Genomic DNA, 26,556 nt, shown 5'->3' on the forward strand with positions numbered 1-26,556 from the left:
GGATTTTTCGTGCCTTTTGTGCAGGTTTACAGGTTATTAATGAGTTATTAATGGAAAAGTTTACCTGTTTACCTAAATGTTTCATTAAACTAGAAAGTAAGGAGTCAAGATTAAGGGGTGGTTAAGGAAGTTTCCATGGGCTAATAACTCCATTAATTAATAATAAGGGGATTTTGCATGAATTAAGGGGTGAATTAATGCAAAATGTCAGGCTATTTTAAGGGATTACTGGTTCGTAGAGGTCAGATTTGACTGTAACACAACAGGATGTTCCCTCTCTGTCCTGGGTCTACAAATGCACCTATTATCGGACACGCGCCCGTCTGACAGGCTTGTTCCCCTTTTCCCTCAACATCTGGACAGCAACCCCCCCAACAAACAGTTAGTCAGCACTTTGTAAACCGGTTTCCAACATATTCAGGAGTGCAAAGTCATTTTTTTCGTTGCTTAACCCCGATGCTAGCTAGTTAAGCAAAGATGTTTCCCTGTTGCCTCAGCCTTGCATCAGTGTTGCTCCGGCCGGTAAACATCCATCACAAGAAAAGTAGACGTAGGTTATATAAAAACCCGATAAATGCATAGTTTGAGAAGTACTTCGACATTGTTAATCAGCGGTTTGTTCGCGGTTGTGCTGACTAAATGAATGAGTATACTGGAAAGAAAACGCAGTGTCCGATAATGGAGCTAGTTGTCGTTAGCTTAGTTTTACGTTGGAAGTAAAGCCGGGCCGTTAGTTTAAAATAATCCACTTTAACAAACAGACAGAGAGAATCGTTAATGTCCTGTCATGTTATGAGCTAACCGTGAAACTCACCGATGACAAACAGCTTGAATTAAAGAGTCTTTTAGCAGTCCAGCCTCCACATCACATCACAACACAACAACACGCATGTGGCTCTGTCACTCTTCACCTTTCACCTCACGACGCAGGGGGATGACGTCACGGCGTTGTCGCCCTCTTGCGGGGTGGAATGAAATCCAAAATTTCACATCCGTAAATGCAAAATAACAAAAGTTACCCCTAATTTCACTAGATTTTTATGTGAATTTAATGAATATATTAAGACTCTCAAACTTATAAACACAAATAAAGTAATAAAACTGTCGAACTGTACGGTGAACTCTTTAAAGAAGAATGACATGTTTTTTTGTTTTTTTTTTTATCATAATTTTATATTAATGAAGTTTATTTACTCTGTTTTGTTTTCTTTGGGGTATATAATTATTATTAGTACTTTTATTTGTTTATTTAAATTCATATTCTTGTTTCTTTGTATACTACCATGCTGAGCACATATCTGCACTGTTTGTATATTTGAATGTTTCTTCAATAAAGATTTTAAAAAAAAAGGTGGAATAAAATCCAAGCCCTGCATGAAAAAAACACTACAGTATTCCTATAAGAAATGTTACTAGGCTATAGTATCTAAATATCACAGTAAAACTTTTAAATATTATACAGCTAACACAGGAAACCCGATAGTGATACTGTAGGATATTTGTAGGAGCATTTGAAGGTGGCTGTAAACTCAGTATAACTATACTATAAACTACACTATAAACTCACTATGGAGTATCAAGGACAGCTTATACGGATATTATAGTGATATCGTAAAAAATAAAAAAATATATACCATAAAGCACAATAAGGTAGGCTAATTATAAACTTACTATTGAATACCACAGACATACTGTAAATCCATATAGGAGTTTTGTATATAGTGACTTTTTACTATAGGGAGATGTGCCACAGTTATGGGTTAAAATGTAGCCTATTTCTTTAAGGTAATAAACATCCTTCCAAGTTGCCAGGTGGAGGTTTTATGTGTTTTTTGGTTCTATTTATATATTATGAACATATTTTGTGGCAAAAAAAAAACCAAAAGTGTTTCCATTCGGTAAATTGTACAGCTGAATGATACGGATATAATATCGATAGCCTATATTTATATATAGGCTATAAATATCTATCAACAATGCAAAATCACATATTGAATAATCAAATTGATATTTATTGCATTGAACTGCATGGTAACATATGGTAAAATAAAATTCAAATAATATTCCCTAATTTGTTTCAGATTTAATTTTGTGATAGATTTTAACTAGTGGTCTATTATTTAATAATGATCTGATTCTACTGAAAGATGATAAATATTAATTAAATAATAATTAAATGATTTTTATTATTATTATCTCTACTAATGTGTATTACTCAAAAAAAAAAAAAGGTTTTATTTTGAACGTTTTGACCGGAAAATACCTTTTTTAATTCTAGCAAACTGCTTTTATTTTGAAATATACAGGACCGGAAGCCGTACGTGTTACTCTGCTGTCTCACTTGACGCTTGTAAGAAAGGAATGTAAAACCGGCTGGAAGAAGAAATCAGGAAGAAAAGAGAAATAAATCGGGACTGAGCGGCTGGAGAATGGAAGGAGTCACAACACCAGAGTTTATTTTGATTCTCTGCTCGTTTTATTAACATTTTAGAGAGAGTTTTTTTTTAATAGTACTCATTGAAACAGCTGGAAACTGCTGTATCTGTCAATCAAGTTGGATTTGTAGGCTACCTGAGCATAAGGTGTGTTGTTCAGGCCACGCCCCTTCAGGTAAGCTCCGACCTTCAACAATATTCACTAGATGCTTTTCTGTAAAGTTTTGGATAAGATCAAGAAAGCGAGTGAAGCTCCGTGTTGAGGCACAGAGGGAGCAGAATGGAGAGTTTTGCTGTTTTTATACAAACTGTGGATTAACTTCATTTTGGACGAGGAAGTGAATTAGTTTCTAACTCATTAGGAAGACGTGAAGTTTCCTATGAACGTGATTGACGCTGTGAGGTTTAATTGTAAGTAGCTTTCCTTATTAAACAGCTTACAGAAATAATAACCTTAAATCTGTTATAGCCTGTTATCCACATCCTGCACAGAAATTAACTGACAACACAAACTCTCACAGTGGGAATGATTTTTCTGTGTTCACTGAACCAGACACTGACCCGCCTTCTGCTGAAAACAACTAAAGAACAAAATGATCCGTAACACAGGCGGGCAGGAACTAAAGGAATCCTATAAATTATAGAGGGATACTATACAATTATCACATAAGTCACTGTAGGAATATTATAGTGATATTATAAGAGATAAACATACTCTAAAGTACAGCAAGGCCATTATAAAACTATACTGCTGAGTGCTATAGACATACTTACATACTATTGGAATATTATAGGAATATTATAGTGATATTATAGGATTAAGAACCACAGACACATACACACACTGTACTTTAGGTCACTATAGGAATATTATATAGGCTACTATGGGAGATAAAAAATACCATAAAGTACAACAAGATCATTCTAAAACCACTATAAAGTAGTATAGACATACTTTAAGTTCCTGTTGCAATATTATAGGAATATTATAGTGATATTACGGAAAAGAAAACATTAAACATAGACAACTCACTATAAACTATAACTCTTTTATAGGAATATTGGGATATAGTAATTTTATAGTGACACTAAAGGAGATAAAACAGGCCGCTATAAAGTTACCTCAGGCACACTTCGATTAGGGACTGGGTTAAATAGTTAATATTTAATTAATATTAAATAATACATATTTTTATTATTAGGTTAGAGTCTAACCAATGTCATTGCAGGATAGATTTGTGCCTCAGAAATAAACATCATTCTGCACTATCAGACTTTGTCACTGAACTTTTATTTATTACATCTTATTGAATCCCGAACCCCATATTGCATATCGAATCTAATCGTGAGATAAGCAGATCTTCCTGTTCCCTAGTAAAATATGATGTGGTTAAAAAGTTAAGATGACTTTAATGACTGGAAATGAGAGTGCTGAATATCTTGGCATTGTGTAACATTGAGTTAGACTGATATATGGGGCCGATATTGACCTTTGAGTAAAACCAGATGTTTGTTGCGTGTGTCCCTCTCATCATCTTGTCAGTGTTGTTCCCTGACGATATGAAGGAGGTTAGTATGTGATTTTCCTCAGCAGCTTCAGTAGTGTGGATCTGCAAAACCTGCATTGAAACCTGCTAAAACTTAAAAGAATCTCATTAGTCTTGGTTTCAATGGAGAGTTTTAGTGTCCCGTGATGGTCTAACTGCTGTTTCAGAGGCTTTTCCACCCTGACAAGACTAAAATCCTGGAGAAAAACACTGAATCGTTGAATTTTTGGGGGGAGTGTTTTTGCTTTAAAATTGTCAAATTTAAATATACAAGAATATCGGAACAAAATATCGGCTATCGGCAGCTTCAGTCTGAGAAATATCAATATCGGTATCGGCTCAAAACCCGGTATCGGTGGAGCCGGCCGTGTGAAGCAGGTTAATGAAGGCAGCAGGTCAGCAGCCATGCTTGTCCCATTGTTACCCGCTCACTTCCTCACTTCCTGCATCATGTTTCCACCTGGTTAAATATAGTTTATCCTCCACTGACTCACTTATGCTCTCTCTCTCTTTCCATCTCTCTTCATCTCTCTCTCCCTCTTTCATTCATTATATGCAGCAGAGATCTTGATATTTTTACACTTTTTCACTGACATACTGCCTATACTTCATATTTTGGGTATATTTTCTTAATATTTTTCATTCATTTTTGTCTTTGTCTCAGTATGTTTTACTGCTGTTATTTTTCTGTCATTCATATTTTTTCATATTTTTCATTCATAAATTTCTACTTAATATGTTCTAATGTTGTAATCAATTGTGTTATGTTTAACCGCTCCATTTGCTCTACTCTATATTATATTTTTCATTGTTGTATTGTTGTATTGTATTGTTGTATGTCGTTGTATTACTATTTGCGGTAACACTTTACTTGAAGTTCATTATGATGCACTGCAAGCAAATTTTGAAGCCCAAATAAATAAATTTAGAAGAATAGATCATCTTTTCTTGAAGTATAATCATCAGACAAACATCAGAAAATCACATTCAGTTTAAAATCATGTCATTAACTATGCAGCTGTCCCATGAAGTATTCAACCCTCTAATTCTTTTGCACATTGGGTTTAATGTTAATTATATCATGCTGTGATTATAATAATCATCATGCGGTCACAATGTGTTTATAATGACCTTATGATGCCTTTTCAGCACCACTATTTGCTGGTGCATAGTCCCAATTTCCCCACAGGGATCATTACAGTTTCATCTCATCTCATTTCTCTCCGCTCTCTCCTCCTCTCTTCATGTTTTCTGTCTTTTTTTTTTTTTTCAGAATGATGGAGGGAGGGAGCCCAGGAGGAAATCCCAGCGCTGCCTCGTCTCGGTCATTTCCTGCCCAGGCCGAGCCGGATGAAGGAGCTGATTGGATCTCGGCACCGGCGGCTTCTGAAGGAACCGCTCCGGACACAAACAGCGTGGGCCGTCCCACCCACGAGCCGACCGCCTCCGCCGCCGGTGACCAGCAGAGCCGGTCAGAGGAGGAGCGAACGCCGAGTCGCTCCGGCTCCCAGGCAGAGGAGAGTCCCACCGAATCTCTGAATGAAGACGACCAGGCTGCAGGAGAACCAGCGCGGCAAACCCACCAAGATCCTCCTACAGACCAACGAAACCCAGAAGATCCTCCTCCTACAGAAGACTCGACTGCTTCCACTTCTGAGAAACACCAAAAGCAGAAGGACCGAACTCACTGCCTCTCCGGTTCCCTGGCAGCGGAGAGTCCCACTGAATCTCTGACGAAAGAAAACCAGACCACAGAAGGACCAGCTCAACCCAGCCCTACAGACCAGCAAAACCACCAGGATCCTCCTCCTACTAAAGACACGACCGCTTCCACTTCTGTGAAACATCAAACTCAGCAAGACTGTCCTCCTCAGAGTCCAACAGACCAACAAAATCAAAAGGATCCTCTTTCTACAGACCAGAAAACCCACCAGCTTCCTCCTCGTAAAGACCAGCAAACCCGGAAGGATCCTCCTTCTACAAAACAACAGAAACTAAAGGATCCTCCTCCTAAACACCAGCAAACCCAGCAGGATCATCTTCCTACAGACCAGCAGACTCAGAAGGATCTTTCTTCTACAGACCAACAAAAACAAAAGGATCCTCTTTCTACAAACCAGCAAACCAAGAAGGGTCATCCTCCTAAAGACCAGCAGACCCTGAAGGATCCTTCTTCTACAGACCAACAAAAACAAAAGGTTCGTCGTCCTAAAGACCAGCAAACCAAGCAGGATAGTCCTCTTACAGACCAGAAAACCCAACAGTTTCCTCCTACAAATCAGCAAATCCAGCAGGATTCTCCTCCTAAAGACCAGCAGATCCAGAAGGATCCTCCTTCTACAGACCAACAAAATCAAAAGGATCCTCTTTCTACAGACCATAAAACCCACCAGTTTCCTCCTCCTACAGACCAGCAAACCCAGCAGGAACCTCCTCGTCCTACAGACCAGAAGATCCAGAGGGATCCTCCTCCTAAAGCCCAGCAGATCCAGAAGGATCCTCCTTCTACAGACCAACAAAATCAAAAGGATCCTCTTTCTAAAAGCCAAAAAACCCAGCAGGATTCTCCTCCTAGAAACCGGCAAACCCAGCAGGATCCTACAGACCATCAAACCCCAGAGCAGCCAGCTCCTCTGGCTCCACCGCCAAACCTCCATCCGACCGAACCGTCAGCCCTGGCTCCTCCGGTCACCATCGAGGCGTTCTGCGATCAGATCCAGCCTCGTCCTCCGGCTTCTTCTTCTTCTTCTTCTTCTTCTTCTTCTGGGGAGCCCAAACTGTGCGGCTACCTCCAGAAGCAGGGCGGGCCGCTGAAGGCCTGGAAGCAGCGCTGGTTCACCTATGAGGAGAAGAAGAGTCAGCTGTTCTACTACCGCACGCCGCAGGATGTGACGCCGCTGGGCCGGGTGGAGCTCGGCAGCGCCACCTTCACCTACCCGCTGAAGGCCGAGGACGGCACCTTCCACATCCAGACGCCCGAACGCACCTTCATACTCAAGGTAAAGGCTGTGTGTGTGTGTGTGTGTGTGTGTGTGTGTGTGTGTGTGTGTGTGTGTTCTTGTACTTCTATCCCTATGACAGCGTTCTCCGAGCATGTACCATCAAGAGCCAGTTTCTTCACCCATGTGCATGCAGTCCGACTTTGATCTTGTATTTTATTTTTTATTTTTTTTATTTATTTAGCACAAAAGAGTAATTCAAACAAAATACCCATAATGTATACCAACATCATAAAGAGCATGTGCAAGGAAGACCAAAGAAACCCCGAGGGGCTTGTGGAGTGTCTCCCTTAATGACAATCATACATAATTACAATATAGTGTAATAAAACCCCCCAAAAAAGTTTAGAAAGAACAAAACAATATAAGCCATTCAATAGTTAAATTAATACTATAAATAAATCGGGAAAGTGGAAAATAAGTAAAGGAATATTGAAGGAAAACGAAAGAAAAGAAGAAAAAGCGGAGTAAAGGGATAAAGAAAGAAAAGAAAAGAAAAGAAAACAAAAACAAAAAAAAAAGGAACAGAGAAGTTAACATGAAGTGATTATACCAAAAAAAAGTGACAGCAGTATGATCACCTCAATAAACATGATGATTGTGAAATAAATACTGTTTGACAGCTTATTTTGAACGTTATATTATATAACATTACATTTCCCTTTCCCCTCCCAGTTTTCTCTCTCTCCACTGCAAACTATACCATGCAAAAATGTCAAAAAAAAAAAGAATCTTTTATAAGGCTGTGTTTGTGTGTTCTTGTATAATTCCCCACAGCTCCACAGATCAGTGATTTCCTCAGACTGTAAGACTCCATATAAACCCCATGAGTCTTTGGTCCAGCTGAACTCTGAACTGTCAGCTGTCTGTCGAACAGAAGTCTCTTTTTGTCCGAGTTTCTTTTTGGCTCCGTTCACACTGCAGGCCTTCACACCCTCCGCTGAATCGCCGCTCATATCAGATTTTTTTGGATGACTGTTCATATCTATTGTAGGATGTGACTCATATCCCATAATAGTATGAACTGACACGTTGAAAAGAAAGACGTGAGAAGAGTCACAAAAAACAGAAGACGTCGCAAAATGTATTTGTACCTACGCTTCTCTTCTGTGCCATCGAGGCCCAACAGGCTGCAGGTTTTTACTCCAACCAATCACATTAGCAGCTGATTTCCTCAGCTGCTGTTGTGATTGGTTGGAGAGAAAAACCTGCAGTCTCAGATCCACTGGGTTCCAGTCTGATCCTTCTAGTTTCGACTGAATTGAGGCGTCCAGTCTTCTCGTTTGTCTCGTTCTCCTCCGTGCTAACGCTGCTCAGACAGGCTGACTACATTATGAACAACTGGCTCGGGTGAATGACATTAGATTTGCTTGTTGTCATGGCAAACGCTGACAAATTCCGATTTGAGCGTTCAAATACAAGTCGCATGACTCGGGATCTGATGTTGTAGCAGCAGGTCCAGATCAGAATCGGAAAAAAATTCAACTCCTTGGAGCTTTTTTGCTGTTGACGCTCATCAGAAAACATCAGATCTGAGTCACATGGAGGGAAAAATCAGACCTACCCTTTATTTCCCTTAAAAAAACCATTTCCTCATATCACTTTCATCAGTTTGACACTACTTACTACAATGTATGCTGTGAATTTAACTCATGTTGAATACCAAAAGGTGAAAAGGTAGCACACACACAGATCTTCAGGACAAAGTTGACTAATCTCAATTTCACCAATTTCTTCTGGCCATGTCAACAAACATGCTAACGTTTCGGCCTAGTGGCCTTCATCAGAGCATGGAGGAAAATGGAAGTCATGTCATTTATATACAGGTGATTGGCTTAAAGGGTCACATGGTAATTAAGGTCACACATACATCTTTTCTTAACAATATGACAATGACTGAAAACAGGTGAAATGGTAAATCCCATACAATTTAACAGTTCTAACTGAGGTTATGACGACTTGGGTTTAGCACCACAAACAAAATACTGGGAAGGCGCATCCTGTCGAAGATCTAACTAAACTCTATTCCTCTACACCGCTGCATGGAAGTGACAGTAAAGCCACCTGTCCAGACCCGGGCCTCTGTCAGTGTGAACGGAGCCTCGGTGTCTCTCAGCTGAAGCTCTGCTGAGTCTGAAGTCGGTCTGAAGAAGAGCCTCGGTGTCTCTCAGCTGCAGAGTGAAGTCGGTCTGAAGAAGAGCCTCGGTGTCTCTCAGCTGCAGAGTGAAGTCGGTCTGAAGATGGTGTCTATAGAACCGTCTTCCTGTCCCGGCCGAGCTGAACGAGCAGCGATCCCAGTTTGATATTTCCAGAACAATCCCAGACACACACACACACACACACACACACACACACACACACACACACACACACACACACAGTAGACCGGGGTCAAACAGTGGCTGCAGTTAATTCATATTGTTTGGAGAAGCAGACGGGTGGGAGAGCAGTGTGACAGATTTTACTACTGTACTCTACTGTACTCTACTGTATTCTGCTGTACTTCACTGTATTCTGCTGTACTTTACTGTATTCTACTATACTTCACTGTATTCTACTGTACTTAAGTATTCTTCTGTACTTCACTGTATTCTGCTGCACTTTACTGTATTCTGCTGTAGTATAGGTCATTTTTCTACTGCTGTTATGGATCTACTCTTGTACTCTAGTTTTCTAACTTCTAACTTCCAGACAACATAGTACTCTACTCTGCTGTTCCTCTACTCTGTTCTATTTTCTGCTGATATACTCTAAAGCAGTGGTTCTCAAAGTGGGGTCCGGGGGACCCCAGGGATCCTTGAGGGGGTTCCAGGGGGTCCCCAGCAAAAAGGGGAATCATTTATTTTCACTATAATTCCATCCATAAGTAACACAATGACAGAATGTATGACTATTTTGGTCATGGGTTTCATACACTTTCTGTAATAAAACATCTAAAAGCAAATATCTTATCAGCTGGGGGACCATGGGACAAAATCTTATCAAATGGGGGTCCGTGGTCTAATTTGTGTCAGTTTAGGGGTCCTTGAAGTGAAAAAGTTTGAGAACCACTGCTCTAAAGGACTCTACTCTTGATCAACTGCACTTTCCAGACAACACAGTATCCTACTCTATTCTATTCTATTCTATTCTATTCTATTCTATTCTATTCTATTCTATTTTGCTCTGGTGTAGTCTAACCAATCTCTGCCTCTTCGAACTTCCAGTCAGCGCAGTATTCTACTTTCCTCTACTCTGTTCTACTGTATTTATTCTGATCAACTCTATTCTTGATCAACTGCCACTTTCCAGACATCACAGAGATTTACTCTACTTTATTGTTCTCTTCCCCTCCTCTCTTTCTCCTCTCCTCTCCCCTCTCTCCCTCTCCTCCATTTCTCTCTCTCCCTCTCTCTCTCATTCTCTCTCTCATTCTGTCTCTCTCTCATTCTCTCTCTCTTTCTCCCTCTGTCATTCTCTCTCTCTCTCATTCTATCTCTCTCTCTCTCTCTTTCCTTCCCCCTCACTCTCTCTCCCTCTCCTCCATTTCTCTCTCTTTCTCTCTCTCTCTCCCTCTCTCTCTCATTCTCTCTCTCATTCTGTCTCTCTCTCATTCTCTCTCTCTTTCTCCCTCTGTCATTCTCTCTCTCTCTCATTCTCTCTCTCTTTCTCTCTCTCATTCTATCTCTCTCTCTCTCTCTTTCCTTCCCCCTCACTCTCTCTCTCTCTTCTCTCTCTCTCTCTCATTCTCTCTCCCTCTCTCATTCTATCTCTCATTCCCTCTCTCCTTTCCCCCCTCTCTTTCTCTCTCTCTCTCTCTCTCTTTCATTCTCTCCCTCTCTCTCTCCTCCCTCTCTTTCTCATTCTCTCTCTCCCTCTCTCTCTCTCTTGCTCCATCTCTCTCTCTCTCTCTCTGTCTCTCTCTCTCTCTCTCCCCCCCTCTCTCTCCCTCCCTCTCTCTCTCATTCTCTCTCTCTCTCTCTCTCTCTCTCATTCTCTCTCTCTCTCATTATCTATCTCTCATTCTCTCTCTCTCTCTCTCCTCCCTCTCCCTCCCTCTCTCTCTCATTCTCTCTCTCTCTCATTATCTATCTCTCATTCTCTCTCTCTCTCTCTCCTCCCTCTCCCTCCCTCTCTCTCTCATTCTCTCTCTCTCTCTCTCTCATTCTCTCTCTCTCTCATTATCTATCTCTCATTCTCTCTCTCTCTCTCTCTCTCTCTCCTCCCTCTCTCTCCCTCTCCCTCTCTCTCCCTCTCCTTCCCCCTCTCTCTCTCTCTCTCTCTCTCTCTCTCATTCTCTCTCTCTCTCTCTCCCTCCCTCTCTCTCCCTCTCCCTCTCTCTCCCTCTCCTTCCCCCTCTCTCTCTCTCTCTCTCTCTCTCTCTCTCTCTCTCTCTCTCCTCCCTCTCTCTCCCTCTCCCTCTCTCTCCCTCTCCTTCCCCCTCTCTCTCTCTCTCTCTCTCTCTCTCTCTCCCTCTCTCTCTCTCTCTCCCTCTCTCTCCCTCTCTCTCTCTCTCTCTCTCTCTCTCTCTCTCTCTCTCTCTCTCTCTCTCTCTCTCTCTCTCTCTCTCAGGCAGTTACCCAGCAGCTCATGCTGTACTGGCTGCAGCAGCTGCAGTTGAAGCGTTGGCAGCACAGAGCTCAGCAGTCTGGAGGATCCAACAACAACAACAACAACAGCGGCAGCAGTCCTGGTGAGAACTCAGCTTAGAAACTCTGTTTAACTTTGTAGTTTATTTATATATAAACACATGTTACAACCCGGCTCAAGGAAGTAACAATGAGGGAGCCATACGCCAAAGTAAAAGTTAAAACAACGATTTATTAACTAAAACTAAGGGAAAATAACTAGACAACACAAACTACATCAAACCAAAAGAACAGAACAAAAGGTGTGCATAAGGTGTGTTAAAATGGGCTTACGTGTTCTTTTTAAAGAGAGCCTTTCCTTAACTTTGTGTTGTTTTTATGCGCTTGTCTATTAACTTTCCCTTTTAACAAGGCCTTTCCTTTGTGTTGCTTTTAATGGATCTTGTTGCTTTGTATTGCCTGTTTTTCTATTCACTCTGTAGCACTTTGAGATTCACTTGTAATGAAAAGTGCATTCCAGATGAAATGTATTATTAATATTATTTAGAGAGGAAAATCCTCTCTGAAACACTTTAACAGCTGGCTCAAATAATTGTTTGAACTACTTCTCAAAGTTTGTTTTAGTCAGCCTGAAGTGCCAGGTGGGTGGGGCTTTCCTTGTAGTACAGCTCTGTTTCTGGTAGGTAAGTTCTCATTCACAGAACAGTGTTTTGGCTTTCAGACAGCATTAACTGACTGGATGAATTTGTCCTGATGCTAAATATAAATACATGTGACAAACTCCACCCAGCAGGGCAAAATGAATGCTGCACAACAAGAAGTATTTGCAAATACTGTTTAACCCAAGTCTGTTAAAAACAGCTATTGGTGATACACTTTGCCTTCCTGGGTACATTTTTTGATTGGAGTTTGATATGAGAAAATGTTTCAGGATGTGAAACATCAGCGGTAAACATCAGGTTTTGGTGTCAGTCCCTCAGAACCAAAGAGCGAGGGCTTCTTTCTAGAGCCGCCATTTTGCACCAAGAGACGTTCAACAGTCATACAGGGAGAGATCCTGTCAGTCCGTCACAGCGGCTTCACTGGAGCATTCTGGGTTTTCACTTTATTGCTCAGGGGCACGTCGACCGGAGCAGTGAGAGTGTTTCTCATTCTTTTACTCCCCGACGTTTCCTGCCGTCTGGGATTTGAACCGGTGACCTTTCAGTCAGAAGCGGCTCCTCTGACCTCCAGGCCGCCGCCGCCCGGTTTAACAATCGGTCATTGTGAGGAAAGAGGCGGAGAATAGAGCATTATAAAGAAGACATGAATACTGTTGTAGTAGCAGGACGCAGAAACACACATGCTGCTGAAACTAAACTCATCCAGAGCAAGAAGTGAAGCTGGACACATCAGCAGGTCACTAACTTGTTCTGAAATACAATAAAACCAGTTTGATTTATGAAAATATTGTAGGGATTTAACTGTTAAGTCATCATGTAAATAATACTGTCATTCTGCAAACCTAACTTCAGCTGTAACTGACAGCAATGCTGCTTTACTCTACAAAAAGCAAAAATGCTGACTGAATTATGACAATAATAATAATAATAATGATCAACTTTATTTATATAGCACTTTTCAAAATCAAGTTACAAAGTGCTTTACACCAAGAAAAATTTAGTTTAAAAAGTTGATAATTAGCATCAGGTGTGTACCACCATTGCTCAGGTAAAAACCTTATCTCCACAATGTCAACTTTTCAGGAACTAAGAACAACAGCCTTGTGTTTAGCTTGACAACAATGTGTTTTTTTAGTTTATCCACTGGGGTTTGGACGGTTTTCAGCAGCCCAAGGTTCACAGAATTTTCTCAACACATAGAGGAACATGCGATCCTTCAATTTAAGTTAAAACATGCAACTCACCAAAATTGGAGTCACAAGGCTTTCACCCAACAACGGCGAATGTAGAATGAAAATGAATATTTAATTGGTCAGACAAGAGTAAGAGACCAAGTAAATATTCTTCAATCGTAATAGCGAGTTTCACTCATCTTTACGTGTGTGAAGCTTTTCTTTTTCTATGGTTTTCAATGCTTTGCTTTACACCAGTATTTATCACATGTAATGTAATACATAATTATCAGAGGTGGGGACTCGAGTCACATGACTTGGACTCGAGTCACAATTTTAATTTCTTGAGACTTGTCTCGGTCCATGAAGAGAAGACTTGAGACTTGACTTGACTTGGGTTCTGGTGACTTGGGACTTGACTCTGACTTGTACTCTGATGACTTGAAAAGGTTTCTAAAGTCTTGACTTGAGATCTTGTGTTTGTGTAAATGACTCAGATTGAAAGTGATGAGATTTGTTCCAGCAGACGACTGAATTTAAATTCTGTTTTCTGAATTTGTATGGAATGATTGAATTTATTGAAGTTGAAACTGATTATAGAAATCAAACTCATGATGCTCTTACCGAGTTTTTATCCTATTAAAACCATATTGCATTGAAAAGTCCTAGATATTTCGTTTTCTTTAAGATATTAAATTGATACTGGACTCTTGATTTGTTCTGACTTGACTTGCTGTTCTGCATTTAGACTTGAGACTTGACATTAATGACATGGACTTGACTTGGACTTGACTTGGTAATCTACATTTAGACTTGTGCCTGAAGACTTGAGACTGACTTGGGATCATCCATTCAGTCAAACATTCATTAAAATAAAAAAATGAACAAAAAATCAATTATGTCAGTTAACATATAATATAATCCATTCACAAAACTTTAATTTATGCTTTACTTTCCCTTTAAACACCCTACCTTCATATAACTTGCATCAGTTTGACTCTACTTACTCTGACTAAACAGACTGTAAACCGTTTCTCCTCATCATCCCGGCATGTGAGTGACAGTAAACCCGGCGCTCCTCCCAGATGTTTGTTGGTGGATCTGATTTCTTCCTGTCAGCCTCCACCTCTTCCTGCCCACAGCGGTTTCTCTGGGCCACGGACAGGAAGTGGGCGGCGGGCGGGAAACCCCTCCAGAGGCCTGTCAGCACCCGAGGGAGAGGGAGAGAGGAGGAGAGAGAGGGAGAGGAGAGGAGAGGAGAGGAGGGGAGAGAGGGAGAGGAGGAGGAGAGGAGCGGGAGGAGGAGAGGAGAGGGAGATGAAAGGAGAGGAGAGGAGAGGAGAGGAGAGGAGAGGAGAGGAGGGGAGAGAGGGAGAGGAGAGGAGAGGAGAGGAGGAGAGGAAGGAATGGAGGAGGAGAGAGAGAGGGAGAGGAGGAGGAGAGGAGAGGAGGAGAGAGAGAGGGAGAGGAGGAGAGGAGAGAGGGAGAGGCTCAGGATGACAAACCACAGACTGACTCACTGTGTGTCTGAGTCAGAGGTCAGAGACAAGATCTGCTCCAAAACACTGTCAACCTTTTATCTCCAAATGTCACACTGTCAGATAGTATAGTAGTAGTAGTAGTAGTAGTAGTAGTAGTAGTAGTAGTAGTAGTAGTAGTAGTAGTAGTAGTAGTAAAAGAAGAATTTATATAGTACTTTTCGACATAGTTGCAAAGCACTTTACATAAAATAAAATTTAAAAAAAAACAGTTAAAATTGACAGCAAAAGCAATGAAAGCAAGGTAAGAAATATAAACCAAAGGCAAGAAACATAAAAGTAAACCAAAAAATTAGATAAAAACAATTCAGGTCATTATAAAAAATCAAGTCTATAAAACAGTTATTTAAGTAATGACATTGTGTGACATTGACCATTATATGATTAACCATGCATATTTGAAATTGTGAAATATGTTTGAATAGGTTTTATGAGCTTGAAAGTCATAAAATTTGCCCTGCCCATGGAAGACAATGTCATCCTTTAATTCAAGTTAAAACATGAAAATCGAATTTAGAGTTAGGCTACAAGGTTTTCAACTGTGATAGTTTTAATGGGAAAAAAACACTATGTAAAGTTCATCATTCAATATAGCGTGTGCGTCACTGTTTTTTTCATTTTGGAACCAAACTCGTGACATCTAGTGAGTGACACAGTGATGGATTAGTGTGTGGTTTGGTTTTCCCACAAACATGTCTGATCCATCGGTCTGATGAGGGAGTGGAGGACAGTTTGTGTCTGGTCTTGTCCAGTGTGTTCAACTGGAAATGACTCAAGACGTTCAGTGAGTCTCAGGCTGAAGGCGACAGATTTCATCAGTGAACCGACACACCTTTCAAAACGATGTTCGCTGTAGGGCTAAAAACTCATGGGAATACTGGAGTCCTGATGTGAATTGCGATACACGAGAATGTGTGTGCTGTGTAAGCTTTTTCAGCATAATTTCTTTTTTAAAAATACATTTGTATGTGCACATGTGGGAGGAATGAGAAGTTAGAATTCACTTAGTTTGAATACAATGAAAGATATTTTTCTAGATTGCAATTTATTTTGTAGGCCAGCAGCCAGGGAAAACCTTGTTTAGAAACCTGGAGCTCCTTTCCCTCCAAGAAAAAGTCTCTAGCTATTTTGAACTTGCAGTGGTTGTGATTTTGAATTTGGCTGGCAGCCATATTGGAGGTCCTCAGCTCTGTGAACAGCTGATTGTTTCTCTAAATGTAGCTGATATTTTGTACCGATATTCATTAGCTTTATATTTGACTATTTGACTTTTGACTATTAGACATGGTTAATTTCTGTTTTGACTGGGAACTGATCATTTCGTCACCGATCCATCTGATTGATTTAGTGTTTAGATAATGTCAGCTTGTTAGCTAGCTAACCATAGCATCTGGTCAGCTAACCATCACTGTCTTGTTGTTAACACATCTGATTAGCACACTAGCTAACGTATCTAGTAGCAGCTAGCGTTAGCGTGTTCACATTAACATCGGTGTGTTTGCTGGCTAGTTAGCTAGCTAACAGTTTGTTCAGGTTAACTGAGCTGACTCTTCTCAAGCTACAACTCTTCATGTTTTGGAGTAGAGACTAGGGCTAAAGACAAGACAGTTTACTGTGTCACAGTAACCTACATTTGGAAACAAATCCACCTTATCACACTATTCACTTTTACTGAGAACGTTACTGAATGGATCTACAGCCACACCACAACAAGCTGCCTCAGCTAGCTCTGTTTCTAGCTGCTTGGTACAGATTTAGACTAACTAACAGATAATTCTACAATGTGGAGACACAGCTGTTGGTAGCAGATTTGTGATGTAACTGTAAAGCCTCCATCATGCAGCTCCATCTCACCAGTTCAATCAGCGAGCCCAAATGGTTGCACCAATTTAACATTTGGTAGGTGCTGATACTATTTAGTATTTGAAGACTGAGCTTGTTTCATGTTTACGTAGGAACCTGTGGTACAGTAGCGTTCCCAGCCAACACACCGCACAGAGCAAACACCCAGAGGGGAACAGGCCTGCTGCGGTGGGAACAGGTTTGCTCCAACGCTCCTCTGGCATCTTAAATCCAGTCAGCTGACGTCTGGGAAGCAAACGGACTGCTGCCTCCAAGCTGCTTTTCATTGCACTGTTTCCCATCATAACAATAGAGCTCTTTATTAGGTTGCTTTTCTATCATTTTCTTGCCAATTCATTTAAAGTAATAATCCGCAAATATAAATGAATGTTTGTTCTGCTGCTATCACCGATTCATACCGTACGATAGCGATTCAACCTGCAGCCAGCTCATGAAAACTTTTACATTTACGGCAGTTTATTTGGAATAAATTTAACAAGGTAGAAGAAATATAAGCAACAGTCTACATCGAGTTTCTTTATTAATATGTTGAGCCAGTGTGGACATTGAGTGCAAAACACCAAAAGAACGACTATGCTTATCACTTAAAGCAGCCTATTTTGGTGTAATTGTTAAAAAAGTCAATGATTGTAGATTTTTTAACAGTGTCAGTTTTAGTTCAGAGAACACAAATGAGATTTTGCTTTTTCTGGTTCTTGGCTTGTAGGTTAAGATATACTGTGCTGTAGTTGAAAGGAGTGGGAAACTGTAAACTGCATGTTGACTTTGGTCCATCATCCATTCCCACTCATGTGTTTTATACAGTATTTGTTCATTTAACTTCACTCAGCTGCTGAGAATGAAACTTGCTTTGGTGTTATACACCGAGTGAACAAAACATTTTATTCTGACTTACCTTCCCTCTTAATCCATTCATCAGTTATCTCAAGTCCTGTTTCCTCTCCTTCATCCCCATCTCTCCTTTATGCTGCTTTCATGTTACATCGGATTTACTATAAATACAAACTGCCGACTGGGAAAAACTTTCACATCAACCTGCTGGTAATATACATTCAGAATGTGGGAATCCACCAGTGTAGTCAGACGGTTTTTCAGTTCCCTTATGAAAAAGTCACATGTGACTCACATGTCCATACGTGTCCATATTGGTTTTCATAATGAACAATTTGTTGTATTCTGTGTCCGTTTTTACATTTCAATTCATAGGTGAAAAGTTTTTCTTTTCCACATGTGAACCTTTTTCAATATTTGCTTCGCTTCACATGTGAAAACTTAATTTCACATGCAAAGAGACAATTCATAGGAGAAATTTTCAAATGGGAGATGGGAAATTTCACATGGTCACATGAAAACCAACGTGTGGGACTTTTTTGTAAAGGTTAGGTTAGTGTTCAGTATACAGTAGAACTATAGTGAATCAAAGAGCTAGGGGCTTAGTTTCTTCAGCAGGGTGGATGCTTGCTGACAAAGGGGTTTGAACCTGGATCCTGCAGTTGAAGGATGATCTCTCCACTCTCTGTGCCACCTTGCTCCCCAACTGACTCTGACCTCTGAATGGAAAACACACCAGTTGATGATAAGTAGTAAGACGTGCTTCATATGTGGTAATTGTGTGTGATTACCGGGAGGGGCAGGAGACAGGATGTGATGCGGATCAAATGCTCCTTGATTGTCCTTCGCACCGCTGTGGACCATTTCCTGTTATATATATCGCTGTTTGGTTTGGCGGAATCTGAAGACATGATGAGACTCCTCCTGAGACTGGATACCAGTAACCAGACGTCAGCTGACGACTCGTGATACAGCGACCAGGGGGGAAAGATCGCTGTCATTTACCAACATCATGAGGTTTGGCAGTGAGCCTCAAACAAATAATCCAAACAAGTCCCCTGCATGGTGTGGTTTGGTAGTCCACTGGAAATTACTGTTAATGAGTGGAAACTGGTAATGACTAGCCTGGTTCCAGACTCCTGAGTCTCATCCCTCCACTCTTCAGATTTTGTGGAGCGATTCAGAGTCTCATGTTTCCCTCGGAGAAACAATCGAGTCAATCAGAGCCTTTGTGGGCGGGACTTAAGTTGGTGACGTTTGAACCGTTCGTACAGCGGTTTTTCATTGCCGTTTCAGCAGAATAGATTTGTTGAATTTGAAATCACCTCCTTAACCAACAGATTGTCTTTGCAAAGACGACATGTTTTGACAAAATAGACCGTCATTCTTGGTGCAGTTGCTAAATGTCTGCTAACCATGGATGTAGAGGCTAAGGCCGTGGCCACACTGATCCGTTGTGTCTGTCCGTCTCCGTTCATTTCAATTCATTTTCAATGAGAGCTGTCCGTTGTCCGGGCAACGCTGATGATGCGTCCGTCTCCGTCAGATTTCAGTCCGTTTTGATGGACAGAAAGTTCAACCCAGTTGAACTCAAGTGAAATTGAGATTTGAGATTGAATTGAGATTAAATTTAAATTATGTACAGTGAACACGCTTAAACTAATGTTAAAGGTCCCATATGATGTAAAGCAGGACTCCCCTTGCCTCTGTGACGATAAAGGAGTTGGATGGTCTATCTAAACATGGTGAAAGTATCAAAACTAAATCCATATTAGTGCAGCGAGCCTCTAAACGAGCCGTTTGGACTTCCGTAACTTTGTGACGTCACAAAGGTTCGCTCATTAGCATTTTTGTAAGAAATAATAGACTAACAAAGTGTTTTTTTCAAAGCGGTTGAGCGGTGGTCATTGTTTGTTACCGGAGAGTTTTCCCTACCTGTAGCCGCCGGGCCGCGGCGTCTTACGTTTCACTCTGGAAACGGTTAGCCGATCGGAACGGAGGGGTCGTTAATATTAATGAGCCTTAAAGACACGGAGACAGAAACTGCCTGTTCTTGGTAAGGCTCAGAGAGATGCTGGAAAATGAACGTGTCAAAATGGATTGAGAGTGTTTTTGGTACATGACACGACACACACAGCTTTGAATGGACCTCAAGACACAAAATAAAACTCTGGACAGTGGAGAATATGGACCTTTAACATTGAATCTGTGAATCTTCCAGTGAACCAAACTCACATGCAGCCCTTCTCTACTCAGAACTGTTCAGCAGCAGAATCCCTACTTTTCATTTTACAAGTCAGTTCATGAGATTCAGCGCTTCCTCTTTGCCTTGATGTGGAGATCCTGCTGCCTTCATGTCATGTGGGAATATCTGTCAGAACAACTTGACAGTTAAAAGCAGGATTCACACGTTCAAAGTCATCTGAAGCCGTCAAGATGTCATGATTGATGTTTTCTGTAGACTTTGTTGCTCCTGAGCAGCTTTTTTTCTCTCTTAACACACATGAAGCAGGTGATGATGCGTTTGCCTTCAACCACAAATCAAAAATCCAGCAAGTACTTTTGTCCTGCCTTGGGATTTCAAGAGTTATGATCACAAAATGACTTACGTGAGGAAAATTATTCATTCAGTATTTTCTGTAGCATTTAGTAATGTTTTCTCATAGGAAGTTTGTATCTTCCATCTCTCCCCGTAGGCATGAATGCAGATTTAAGTCTTAGGTGGTGGAAGTCAGAGTCCCAGTCTGTCCGTCTGTCCCAGTTTATTTAACCAGTGAATGTTTAGGCTCCAGAGACATCTGCAGGACGTGGATCCAGCAGACAGGAAGTGTCGTCTGGTTGGACAGCAGACTGAAGCCGGCTGCAGGTGGCTGGAACACAGAGAGAGACTAAATATAAACCTCTGATACAGCCCAGTGTCCATACACACACACACACACACACACACACAAATAGACTAGTGTGGCTTAATAACTGAAGCCATGTTAGATGGAACCTAATCGGATACAAGATTTCAGAATTCAAATCTATTTTAAGATATTTTAATAAGATTAAACTTCCCAGCAAACATTTTCCACTCAGTAGATGTTGATACCACTATACGAAGGTGTTAATTTTACACAGGATCACAGCTCACCTAATCCCTTCCCAAGGTTTAATTGGTTCATCCATGTAAACGTTCAACATTTTTGGCTGCTGCAGTGAACCAGTTTTTCCCCACATGGATCATTAAACCCAGGAAGCACTTAACACACGGCGATGTGCAGGAGGCCAAGTTTCACCGTCAACCCAGAGGAGCACAACAATTTCACAATATGATACTATGACACAGTCAAAAATCATATTAAAACAGGTTTGAAAACAGTTTCTAGCTAATGTCAGAAAGATATTTAGGTCCTGATTTTCCAAAACGATGCAGGTAGCAGCTATTGACGAGTATGCATGTCGTCTCAACTTTTTTTTTTTATGCTATATTTCTAGTTTTCAATGTTACAGTTTTTGATGCAGATTATCCCACTGTGTTAATTAATTAATTTTGTTAGTCCTACAAACTGACAGTAGTGTCATACACAGCTTGACTTATTTTTTTTTTCTGAAGTGGAGAAACATTATGACTCTGTACAGCTGATCACAAGTCAGATCTGCCTCTGCTGCCAGCCGGTCTGGGAGGTTTTCTGCTCTTGTCCTGACTTGTCCTGAAACTCTGACAGAGACTTGGAGGACCAGCAGTCTGTCTGGGTGAAGCTGCTTCATGTTCTGCAGTAAGCTGGGGGAAATCAAGCTGGGGGACGTGAATGAGAAACAGGAGCATGTGCCTTGATTACTAGTCTTTGATTGGCTGTGGTACTTTTAAACGGTGACTTGCTCATTGTGGAGCCATTTCTTGCCCTGATGAAGACCTGGGGCCGGATTCACCAATGTGTTCTTAAGATAGATCTTAAGAAATTACGTAAGAGGAAATTTTAGGAAGTTCTTAAGAAGGCTCTTAAGTGCAATTCCTCAATATTTTCTCAATAACAGTTTCATTTCTTATGAATTTCTTTAATTTTCCTACTTAAGAACTTCTCAAAATAGGGCCTGAATTAATTCTGGTTAATAAACTTTAGGCTTACTGCCATTGAGGCTAGGAGACAAGGCTAGGAGGCTAGGAGACAAGGCTAGGAGGCAACCCAAAGTGCTTCCATCTACAAAACAATTGGGGAAAAACCTATTTAGAGCAACTAGAGCAAAGATTGAAACATTGGTTGCTGTTGGTAACTGTAAAATTTGCAGCTTATTTCCAACAGACATGAGACAGAGGCCTACCTGGCCCTACACCAAATAAAGCTTTACAATAAATGTTCATCTTAATGTTAGGTGTAGGGGAACCTATGAAGACTTTGAACTATAACCTACTTGTCTAAAATGTGTTTAAATATATGATATTAGAGGCTTACCTTTTCACTGTAGGAGTTTTAAGACAGGTGAAGGGCCGTCTTAAAGTTAAGAAAAAAATCAAGAACAAATTTGAGAACTTTAATTTCAAGAATACCATTTATTCCTAAGTTTTTTCTTAGGAAGAAACATAAGAAGAAAGTTAAGAAAATATATAAGAACTGTTTTTGAGAATAGCATTTTTCCCTATTTTTTTTCTTAAGACTAAATTTAAGGCACTTGAGAAGATTTTTTTTCTTAAGAGGGTTTTGTGAATCCGGCCCCTGATGGTCAAAACACGTTGGCTCTCAGCCAAGACAATAAAGGCTTTTTAAATTTCAAGCTTTCAGTCTCTTCCCTCCGTACTGGACTTAGAGAGCCTTGGACTTTGCGTAAACAGATCAAGAGTTTACTTTTTTCTCGCTGGAGGTTTTCAATCTTAGAACTAGTATATCAGTTTTCTATAGATTTGATTCCTGTTCCCATTGAGCATCTATAAAGCGAAGGACTTCACTGCTTTTTCTTAATCCACAAGAGCACCAAGTGTTTCTTCTCTCTGCCTGAATGAGAAACACTTTCCCCTCCCTCTCCAACTCCTGCCAAAGTGCCTTTGAGCAAAGTGTTTGAAGCCCAGTTGTTCCATTAAAGCTGCTTAGTAGTGTTGACGCTCCGTCTGGTCTTCTCAAGCTATGTTGGTCTGTATGCATGATGTAGTGATTTGTTATGTGTGTTTTTATCGTAAATCCTATCTGCAAACAAAAGCCCCCTTGTTGGACAATACAGATTTGAACTGAACTGTATTCTGCTTCCTGTCCTGCAGACGACTTCCTGCCGGCTCTGAAGAGCCCGCTCGGCCTTGTGGGAGAGGGGGCGGCCAACCTGCCGTCTCAGCGCACGCCGCTGGCCAACATGTCAATCAAACATCCTCTCATCGAGATCCAGTGAGTGCAGTTTACATGTCAAACCTACATTTACATTAAATGTTTTTGGCTTTTAGCTGATGCTCTGCAACTTACAAGGAGTGCAAGTCCAAGTCAAGTCCAAGTCAAGTCTCAAGTCAAGTCCATGTCATTAATGTCAAGTCTCAAGTCTAAATGTAGAACAGCAAGTCAAGTCAGAACAAATCAAGAGTCCAGTATCAATTTAATATCTTAAAGAAAACTAAATATCTAGGACTTTTCAATGCAATATGGTTTTAATAGGATAAAAACTTGGTAAGAGCATCATGAGTTTGATTTCTATAATCAGTTTCAACTTCAATAAATTCAATCATTCCATACAAATTCAGAAAACAGAATTTAAATTCAGTCGTCTGCTGGAACAAATCTCATCACTTTCAATCTAAGTCATTTACACAAACACAAGATCTCAAGTCAAGACTTTAGAAACCTTTTCAAGTCATCAGAGTACAAGTCAGAGTCAAGTCCCAAGTCACCAGAACCCAAGTCAAGTCAAGTCTCAAGTCTTCTCCTCATGCATCAAGTCCAGTCTCAAGCAATTAAAAGTCTGACTCGAGTCCAAGTCATGTGACTCGAGTCCCCATCTCTGGTGTTGGTACCCAACATTGTAAATCACATTATAAATTTAAATAATTTCCAGTAACACACTTTTATCAAAAAGCTTACCTTTAATCCTGGTCTGATTTTAGCCAAGTTGTCTCATTCATTATTGAATTTAAAAATGTTCTATTTCTAGTTTTCATTTGTTTGTCTTTTTATCGTGAAAAGACGAATTTCATACTGACTGTATGAAATTTATTGAAGATTTTCTGGTACAGGATATAAATCCTCCACACCAGACTCTACAACTCAAAACAAACAACCATACAACAAAAAAATACCACAATATAGTTTTTTTTTTAAATCACAATAATTTCACAGATAATCACAAATAATCACAAATAATTATACAAAATATCCTTTATTGACCAGAATTTATCCAATCTATTTTTGAAAGAATGAACTGAAGGAGCCTGCACTGCATCCTCTGGAAGCTCGTTCCATGCTCTTACAGCACCAAGTGTGAAGAAGTTCCCTCTTAACTCATACCTATTATTCCAAAAGTGGAGGACAGGCTCAGCTGTGGTATCATATATTCTGTGAACAAGCTTATAGACCTCAATCATGTCTCCTCTATGTCTCCTGTATACTAGAGTTGGTAGTTGTATTCTTACAGTATCTTCAGCATCACGTTTTATTCCTTGCACTTGTTCCTTTTTTGTGAAGCATTTTGTAACTCTGGATTTGAAAAAGTGCTCTATAAATAAAGTTTATATAGTATTTGTAATAAGACTGAGGATGTTGAAACAGAATGATGAAATGATGGAACAGCTGCCTGGATCTTTATTTCACAACATATTTTTTTTCCTTTTAGGGAAGTTGGTAGTCAGACAGTGTAATGGGTGTCTTGGCATCACAGAAACCAGGAAGTGTGTCAGATGTCTTTGGTTGGCACGGAGCAGCCAGCATTGCGTCACCGCTCACTTTCAGTTTTACTGCTGGAAGCTGCAGGCGGACGCTGTGTGTGTCTTTATTTGGCTCCTAGGAGTGGTGGTTTAACTGGGTGTGTGGCTCTTCTGCATGCCATGAGCGTTTCTATTAAAACGTCCCCTCCCGCTAACTCAGGGAGGAGAGCAGCTGTTTGAAGCCTCACACACACACTCAGTGCTGCATTGTTTTCATTTTTCAAAGTCTCATGTTGGCTCGGACCACTGGAACAGGACTGCTTCTACATTTATTTTAGGCTTTCTTTAACTCTCTAGGCTGCAGCTGCCATTTCTATTCATACTGTCATATAATACCATTTAAATTATACATGTTTTCTTTTATGTAGGTCACTGTATGTGCCTTTAGTTGCATAGTTTACAAAGAGTGTGTGGGTGTAAAAAGGAGGGCGGGGTGCAGATGGATGTTGCAGACTTATTTTGACAGCAGCACATTCATGAAGCATCCAAACAGCATCTCAAACACTGCGAATGATTAATTTTTAGTTGATTAGGCTGCTGACTTTTTGCCAACAGCCAAAAAACTCCCACAATTCACTAGAATTAGAATTAACAGCGATATACTGTAGGCCTGTGCTGTTTTAAAGAAGAGGGCGATCCCTGCCCCCCTCCACCCACTGACTGTACATCTTGTCTCTCTATCTCATCTATCCCTCCCTGTGTGTGTGTGTGTGTGTGTGTGTGTGTGTGTGTGTGTTTACCCATACAGGAACTCGGTACACAGTCTGCGTTTTAAGAGATCATCTCAGGAGTGGAGTCAGAGTGTGTTTCATGTAGAAGCTCCACCATGGACCCCCCCCACCGCCACCGCCGCCGCCGCCTCCCAGGAGCCTGCTGGTATCTACTGACACTGTTCACCAAGTCTACTGCTAGTATACAGAGGCTTTATCACAAATCTGCTATCAGCGAGGTGTCTCCATGATGGAGGAACACTGTAGAACTGTGTGTTAGTTAATAAAGTGTAAATGTGTGTGAAGCAGCTGTCAGCAGAGAGCAGCTGAGTCAGCTTGTTGTGGTGTGGCTGTAGATCCATTCAGTAACGTTCTCAGTAAAAGTGAATAGTGTGATAAGGTGGATTTGTTTCCAAATGTAGGTTACTGTGACACAGTAAACTGTCTTGTCTTTAGCCCTAGTCTCTACTCCAAAACATGAAGAGTTGGAGCTTGAGAAGAGTCAGCTCAGTTAACCTGAACAAACTGTTAGCTAGCTAACTAGCCAGCAAACACACTGATGTTAATGTCAACATGCTAACGCTAGCTGCTACTAGATACGTTAGCTAGTGTGCTAATCAGATGTGTTAACAACAAGACAGTGATGGTTAGCTGACCAGATACTATGGTTAGCTAGCTAACAAGCTGACATTAAACACTAAATCAATCAGATGGATCAGTGATGAAATGATCAGTTCAGTCAGAAACAGACAGAATTTAAACATGTTTAATGGTCAGTAGTTAAATATAAAGAAACTTAAGACCCTTTTGTACAAAAAAAGCTTGCATCTTTTTAAAAACAATTTCATTTTATTGATATTTTATAATATTTTCCCTTATTGCTGTTTTTTTGCCATGTTTCTTTTTACTGCCTGTTTGGCACTTTTGTAACTTCTGATTTGAAAAGCACTATATAAATAAAGTTTATATTTGTATATAACCCTCCATGTTGGCTCCTCCAGTCCCCAGGACTCCTGTCGACCCCCCGACCCCCACCACCCCCCTCCCGGTCCCGGTCCCGGTCCCGGTCCCGGCCGACCCGGCGGGTCAGCGCTCCCCGGCGGACGGCAGACAGTCGCCGTCGCTGTTCGACAGGCACAGGAGCCGCAGGAAGAAGAGCCGCAGCTCGTCCACCATGCCCACCATCCGCAGGGACACTTCCTCCTCAGACAGGATGTCCCGCCTCCAGCAGGAGAAGCACATGCTGGCGGAGGAGGTTAAAGCGCAGAAGGTACTAATGATTGACTGATAGAATAAAGGATTTACTGATGTGGGTAACACACTACATAATTCTTATATTTTTCCGATTTTTTTC

The 26,556-nt window shown here is 40.8% G+C and overlaps 2 protein-coding genes across 2 annotated transcripts in view; one reads left to right on the top strand and one right to left on the bottom strand.

The window, feature by feature from the left end:
- Window positions 1-911, bottom strand: part of elp1 (elongator acetyltransferase complex subunit 1) — an 18,388-nt gene extending 17,477 nt beyond the window's left edge. The window contains exon 1 of the mRNA XM_071542062.1: window positions 815-911. The gene's annotated coding sequence lies outside the window, so the exon portion shown is untranslated. The remainder of the gene's footprint in view (window positions 1-814) is intronic.
- Window positions 912-2,359: 1,448 nt separating this feature from the next.
- The window catches only part of tbc1d2 (TBC1 domain family, member 2), a 45,640-nt gene continuing 21,443 nt past the window's right edge, over window positions 2,360-26,556 (top strand). Inside the window, exons 1-6 of the mRNA XM_071542061.1 lie at window positions 2,360-2,610; window positions 5,256-6,981; window positions 11,533-11,653; window positions 22,849-22,969; window positions 25,241-25,368; window positions 26,204-26,472. Coding sequence (XP_071398162.1) covers window positions 5,257-6,981; window positions 11,533-11,653; window positions 22,849-22,969; window positions 25,241-25,368; window positions 26,204-26,472 — 2,364 coding nt within the window. The 5' untranslated portion in view covers window positions 2,360-2,610; window position 5,256. The remainder of the gene's footprint in view (window positions 2,611-5,255; window positions 6,982-11,532; window positions 11,654-22,848; window positions 22,970-25,240; window positions 25,369-26,203; window positions 26,473-26,556) is intronic.

This window comes from Centroberyx affinis, unplaced genomic scaffold, assembly GCF_046629955.1.
Source record: "Centroberyx affinis isolate AG114_WGS23_722 - 3 ecotype Tasmania unplaced genomic scaffold, CSIRO-AGI_Caff_v1 ptg004004l_1, whole genome shotgun sequence".
Classification (NCBI taxonomy): domain Eukaryota; kingdom Metazoa; phylum Chordata; class Actinopteri; order Beryciformes; family Berycidae; genus Centroberyx; species Centroberyx affinis.